The sequence below is a fragment of the Hipposideros armiger genome, unplaced genomic scaffold (assembly GCF_001890085.2).
Source record: "Hipposideros armiger isolate ML-2016 unplaced genomic scaffold, ASM189008v1 scaffold_1053, whole genome shotgun sequence".
NCBI classification, from domain to species: domain Eukaryota; kingdom Metazoa; phylum Chordata; class Mammalia; order Chiroptera; family Hipposideridae; genus Hipposideros; species Hipposideros armiger.
Window position 1 is genome coordinate 257,786 of NW_017732403.1, and position 7,281 is coordinate 265,066.

Sequence of the window (7,281 nt, forward strand, 5' to 3'; positions counted from 1 at the left end):
CAGGTTGAGCTGTTGTTCAGCATCTTAGCTGTAGAGGGCAGTGTCACTGGCCCTCATATGTGGGATCCAAACCGGGGCCCTCTGGCATCCCAAGCTGGTTCTTAACTAATGTGCCACTTAGGCGGCCCTAAATAATAGAGTTTTAAAGTTTGAAGTCAGTAGTAAAAAACTGAGAACCTGGTATAAACAAAAAACAGTGTGTAATTTTCCATATCTATCACATATTTGTGTCTTACAGAAAAATAGGTGAACCACCTCTGGAGAATGGGTTGATTCCATACCTGGGATGTGCTCTGCAATTTGGTGCCAATCCTCTTGAGTTCCTCAGAGCAAATCAAAGGAAACATGGTCATGTTTTTACCTGCAAACTAATGGGAAACTATGTCCACTTCATTACAAATCCCTTGTCATACCATAAAGTGCTGTGCCATGGAAAATACTTTGATTGGAAAAAATTTCATTTCACTACTTCTGCAAAGGTGACCAGTTTTGCATTTATATGGCATTCTGTTTGTTTTCTACTTTTTGTATGTCAGTCTACTTAGTCCTTTTGAGGTACTCCCAAGTTAGAGACGTTGAAGAGTTACCCTTATAGGGATTCTTAGAAATAGAATAAAATTAAACTTCTTGGTACTAATCATTTTAAAATTCAAAATAGGTATAGATTTGTCATTTCTTAACTAGCTGATGACAATGAGATAAAAATTAAATATTTTACTGAACCAGGTGGCACTTTATGAGTAAGAGAGGCACAAACTCACATGTCAGTGATGCCTACACAACACCTAGAGTGCATGTGGTGAGAACTTGACATCGAACAATTGTTTTATCACACTAATGCCACACTGTTGTTTAATCTGGTTAAGGAATTGACCAGATATTTTGACATCACTTAGGTGTAATCTAAGAGGCTATTTTATAGAGAAAATAATTAACCAATATTTACTGAGTCTCTGTAAAGAAATATTAGACATGGTGTCTGCCTCTAAGTAGATTAAAGTCTACAAAGAATATAAGAAAACCCTAATGGTTAAAAACAATTAGTACCAAATTAATGTGCTCTAGCATAAGAAAAATAAGAAATAGACAAATAGAGTGGTTGAGGAAAGTTTTACTGAAGGGCTGGGATTTAATTTGGCCATAAAGGAAGGGTATGATTTGGCCATTTATTAATAAAGTGCTGTGAAATTGTATGTAGGAAGGCCAGTCCTCCTGTCCTCCCCCCCGGCCCCCCCCACCCTTTTTAATAGGTAAACTTTTTTTTAAATGAAACATTCCCAATTTGAAAATATCTAGTTTGTTTTTCAGTCATTTATTAGCACTGGGTCAGGTTTAATTTTTTTTTTCCCACCCACTTCATTTACTGTTAGGCATTTGGACACAGAAGCATTGATCCGAGTGATGGAAATACCACCGAAAACATAAGCAAAGCTTTTGTCAAAACTCTGCAGGGCGATGCCTTGAATTCCCTCACAGAAGCCATGATGGAAAACCTCCAGCTTGTCATGAGGCCTCCTGTCCTACCTGAATCAAAGATGTCTGCCTGGGTGACAGAAGGGATGTATGCCTTTTGCTACCGAGTGATGTTTGAAGCTGGGTATTTAACGCTTTTTGGCAAAGATCTTACAGGGCAAGATGCACAAAAAGCACTTATTCTAAATAGCCTTGACAACTTCAAGCAATTTGACAAAATCTTTCCAGCACTGGTAGCAGGCGTTCCCATTCATGTGTTCAAGACCGCACACCACGCCCGGGAAAAACTGGCGGAGGGCTTGAGGCACGAGACCCTGGGAAAGAGAAACCATATGTCGGAGCTGGTCAGGTTTCTGAACGACATGCTCTTCACCTTAGATGACGTAGAGAAGGCCAAGACGCAACTCGCTGTCCTGTGGGCATCGCAAGCAAACACCATTCCAGCCACTTTCTGGAGCTTATTTCAAATGATTAGGTAACTAACAACTTTTCCAGTTATTACTATCTTTTAGTAGAAGGCAGAAATTCAACTATTGAAAGAAAGAAAATAAAAGACTCACGGTACTTTCTCATGCTATAATCTGCATATCTTTTTGTGTAGAAAAAAGTTATATTCTGTACGTCTTTTCTTTTCACTTTTAATAGGAGCCCTGAAGCAATGAAAGCAGCTACTGAAGAAGTGAATAAAACACTAGAGAATGCTGGTAAAAAAGTCAGCTTTGAAGACAATCCTATTTGTTTGACTCCAATGCAACTGAATGACATGCCGGTGCTAGGTATGCTTACTATGTTACATTTCACTTACTCTGTCCTACTAATAGTAATTGCCAGTATATATTATGTACATACTTGTTCTAGGCATTATGCTAAGTATTTTGTACGTCTTTTCGCTTTTGATTTTCACAGAAATTCTGACTAGAGACTATTATTATTTCTACATAATATAGTGAGGAAACTGACCAAGTTTAAGTTACTGTCTGGGATTGAATGATGGAACCAATTACAGCGTTAATGTGGGACCCTTGATCCTATACTCTCAACCACTTTGCATTACCCTACTCTGTCTCCTTTGTTTTACTCTTACCACTAATTTTATGGTTAATGGGAGCATATCACTTATGTTCACAAAATCAAGGAGGAAAAAAGTACCATCAAGAAACTATAATTAGCTGCATGGGTTAGGTGATGCACTTGAAAGTTATTTTATTTTTCTTATATTTGCTTCTCTACATTTAATAGAAATACAAAACAATACTATATTGTTATAGTAAGAAAGAGGTTTTTTTTGTTTTGTTTTTGTCTAGAGGAAAGAAACGAGTGTATGCTTTTAGGGGCAGTGTGTCTTAGTGGAAGAGACCAGGAGGCAACAAGCGCAGGTTCCATGTTGAGCTCTGCCCTGCCACGGGAGATCTTGGACATGTCACTTCACCTCTGGGGGCCTTACTTTTCTCATTTGTCAAATAAAGAGCTAACATGCTGTGATTTTACACACAATCATGTGATGAGCACCCAAAACATGACAAAACGATAGAGGCTGGAAGGTTAGGCTGGACTTTCTCATTAGATCTGTGCATTTTAGTTATTCTCAGCGTGGTTCTTTCTGTCCCTTTACTTCTTTACCAGGCAGCAGGGCATTACCATACATCAGATAGTGTATTGATAAAAAAGGGTTCGTAAACACTGAGATGAAGCTGCATCAGACCTCTGGAAAAATGTTTCTAAATGAAAGCGTTATCAGTATATTAGATCTCAAAAGTGACAAACTTTGAATAATTCACGTAAAAGTGATTGACTGATTTTCCCAATTGTATTGTCCAGTGTCATGTAGAAATAAGATTATTGTTCCATAAAATTATGAAAGTCCAGTTTCCATTGATGACCCAGAAGATTATGTGTTTATCAAAAGATTATTCTGGACTCAGATGATCACTTTAAAAAATACTTTCAGACACAACTGAGTGACTGATCACACCATAGTGGTAACAGAGAAAACTTTGGGAAATTTGGATCTGGCCAGCTTCCTATAGTCTGTTTAGCTTTGTGTTATAGGCTGCTAGAAGCATTTCAGACCATATACTATATAGCCTTTAAATACTTTATTTGTTATTTCTTTTTCTTTCCCTCTCCTCCCTTCTTCCTTTTAAAATATTTAGATAGTATCATCAAGGAGTCTCTGAGGCTTTCCAGTGCCTCCCTGAACATCCGGACTGCTAAAGAAGATTTCACTTTGCACCTCCAGGATGGTTCCTATAATATCCGCAAAGATGACATCATAGCTCTTTATCCACAGTTAATGCATTTAGATCCAGCAATCTACCCAGATCCTTTGGTAAGTGCCTGTTCATCAAAGTTCAATATCCAGGTGATGTCTACCCTGATGGAAATAAAGAGGAATTTCACCATTGCAGAATTGATTTGGTCATTGAAGCCATAGGGATTATCTCCTTTATTATGTCAAACATTCATGTACTTTAGAAAACTTGAGTGATGGCCTGAATTTTTCATTTTTTTCCCTCATATTTGTCATCACATAATCTGTGCTAGAATATATTTGCAGTTATGATAATAAAGCTGCTACCTACCCTTTTCCTTAAAAATTAAAGGCTTAGGGCCGGCCGAGTGGTGCGCTGGTTAAGAGTTGGCTTGGGACGTCAGCTCTGAGCAGCAGTGCCCCGGTTCAGATCCCACATGAGGGCCAGTGATGCTGCGTCCTCTACAGCTAAGATGGTGAACAACAGCTCGACCTGGAGCTGGGCGACCCGTGAGTCGCCAGCGATGGCGTAGGCTGCAGTGGGGCTGGCCGGCAGCAGGTGTGCACTTTCATGAGCTGCCATGAGCCGCCGTGAGCGGCCATCCAATGGCAGGCGAGCGACTGCCTCACCCAGGGAAGAGTGCAATGATAATGCCAACATGGGCCTGTGAAGTGATGTCTTCCACAACTAGACTGAACAACAACAACAACAAAAAGGATAACGACTTGTCTGTTCCCCTTCCCCGATTCCCCAACACTGTTCTCCTTCCCTAATTCCCCAATAAAATCTTTCACAGGGGTTGCCTAAGACCATTGGAAAACAAAAAGATTCTTACATTACGATTCATAACAGTAGCAAAATTACAGTTATAGAGTAGCAACGAAACTAATTTTATGCTTGGGGGTCACCACAGCATGAGGAACTGTATTAAGGGGAATTGCATTAGGAATGTTGAGAACCACTGGCTTAGAGGCTGATAATATATTGACCCTCCTAGCTTCTGATCTGAACCCTTCTTTCTAGTTCTGCCTACCTGAGGAACTAGTCACCCAGGCAGGATAGGAGATATTATAAAGCTTTCTTGTTTCCATCAGCTTTCATTAAGCTTCTGTTCCTTGTTACTTTCTGAGTAACAGTGGGGTATTTGCAAAATTTTTAATAAATTGAATTTAAAAAGAAAATTATTCTTTAGAGCTTCCGGGTCAACAAAGAGATACATTTATTTAAAACTGCTTATAGGTTTTTTTCTTTGTATTTTTATTGCAGACTTTTAAATATGATCGATATCTGGATGAAAATGGGAGGACAAAGACCACCTTCTATAGTAATGGACTCAAGTTAAAGTATTACTACATGCCCTTCGGGTCAGGAGCTACAATATGTCCTGGAAGATTATTTGCTGTTCAAGAAATCAAGCAATTTTTGGTTCTGATGCTTTCCTATTTTGAACTAGAGCTTGTGGAAAGCCACGTTAAATGTCCTCCTTTGGACCAGTCCCGGGCAGGCTTGGGCGTTTTACCACCATTAAACGATATCGAGTTTAAATATAAACTGAAACATTTGTGAATATATGGTTGGAAAAAGAAGACCCTAGAGGATGTGACAGGACTGCGGAAGCCATCACTTACCTGTCCCTTTGGACAGACGCGTTTAATGGTAGTGGAGCTGATTCACTAGGTCCAGTTTTGTTCACCGATGTTTGTGAATGTTAACATTTTGGTGATAGTTTTCAGAAGCTATCTCAGACTGTGCTCGTGAAAGAAACTAGTTTCTAGAAGCACAATAATGTGTTTTCATTTGAATAAGTCAGTGAATGTTCATGTAGCCAGGGACTAAACTTCATTATCTTCAGAGGAAAAAGGCTGTTTTTTTCCCCCCACCAGAATGAAGATATTCCAATTAGCAGAAATTTTTTCCTAAGGAAACCTTATTTTTATAAAAACTACCCAACAATTGTAGGTACAAATTCACGTTTTAGTGAACCTGCATGATTTTTTTATTAGATGTGGGATTCTTCAGGTATAGATTTATATGATAAAGGATCTTTCAAAGGATTATATTATGCCTTTTAATAAAGAGAAAATCTTTTTCAGCTTTCCCTATATCCAGTTTCAGGAAATTGAAAATAATGGTCTGTTGTACTGAAAACATAAAATGGTTTTAACATTTTCCCTTTATGTTTCAATTTATTCTTTCTGGAAACTAATGTCTATGTCAGGTTTCAACTATCTTATTTATACTTTCATTAGATTCCATAATAATGAGAAGATTTTCTTTTTCAGAGAAGACAGGTTTTCTGGTATTATTAACCATGCATCAATGAAAAGAATAAAGCTCTCATGTGATATGTTTTAAAATTAAAACTGGATGAACATGACCATATGGTCATTTGGATATGAAAATGACTTTGGATATGAAACATGCAAAGAGTTCATTAAATGTGACTTGACATTGTATTCTATTTAAATAAAGTACTTTTTATTTTTAAATGACTTGTATTTGAAGGAAAAATAATTTAAGACTATATTATAGTGTTTAATGACTTGTACAACAGTGCTTTGGTAAAATATTTTAAGTATTGGGGTTATCAGCTATAATATTTTTACTGATATCTTGTATGTATTTATATGTAAATTATATTCACCTTTTTCTTATACTACAAACATTAAGAAAATTTTGTAACATTTGATAATTTCGAAATGATTCACCTTTCAGAAATAAAAGTGTGAATGTGCATGTTTTAAATTTTTTTCTGAAGTAGCAAAAAAGTTACAGAGTCAGAATTATAACAATGAGAAACAACAGCCTGGCAGTTGGGAGGGATGTTATTAAAAGTATCTATAAGAACTCAGAAAACATTGCAGTAGGGCCTTTTAGTGTCTTCTAAATGGCCTAATGTGAAAAAATAATTCTCCCTACCTCATAGTGGCCTTTGGGCATTGGCAAAATGAGTATTAATCACTTTGACTTTGAGTTCCCAGAAAAAAAGTCAAATCTCGGAGTATCTCAGGGACAGGAAGCGGGTGATGCATTTGAAAAAGTTTCCCCTCCTATCAGGGCAGGAATAAATAATGCAGCACAACCATTGGAAACTGCTCATTCTACCTGGCCTACCTCTTTGCCCCTTCCTCTCATGGGGCCAAGATCTGTCCCTGGGGCCGTGCAGAGAAAGCCCAGTCTATTTTGGGCATGACAGGACTTTGCCTTAGTGAGGATGGCTCCAGCTCCTGGAGGCAGCACATCATGGTTCTTTTCCGTTCTTGTCTTCCTGTCCTCATTTAATACCCTACGACCACCACACCCACTTGTCTGCCTCAGGTGTCTGGAATCCAGTTTATCTTCTCCAAGTCATAATATTCATTTTTGCACTTATGACAATTACTCTCTTCCTTTTTTAGAACACTAACGAAAACCCCTCAACTCTCCATACTAAAACTAATGTTTGAGGTCAACCCTTAGTTCTCACTCACTTTTAGGATCAGGTCAATGTATCACACAGTCAATCAAGGAAGGTTTCTTTCAAGGACAGGCTTCCTGTAGAACCAAGAAAGGACTC

The 7,281-nt window shown here is 38.1% G+C and overlaps 1 protein-coding gene across 1 annotated transcript in view; it reads left to right on the forward strand.

Annotated features, from left to right (window-relative positions):
- Positions 1-6,459, forward strand: part of CYP7A1 (cytochrome P450 family 7 subfamily A member 1) — a 12,450-nt gene extending 5,991 nt beyond the window's left edge. The window contains exons 2-6 of the mRNA XM_019631901.1: positions 239-479; positions 1,371-1,948; positions 2,119-2,249; positions 3,627-3,802; positions 4,992-6,459. Coding sequence (XP_019487446.1) covers positions 239-479; positions 1,371-1,948; positions 2,119-2,249; positions 3,627-3,802; positions 4,992-5,291 — 1,426 coding nt within the window. The 3' untranslated portion in view covers positions 5,292-6,459. The remainder of the gene's footprint in view (positions 1-238; positions 480-1,370; positions 1,949-2,118; positions 2,250-3,626; positions 3,803-4,991) is intronic.
- Positions 6,460-7,281: the final 822 nt, after the last annotated feature.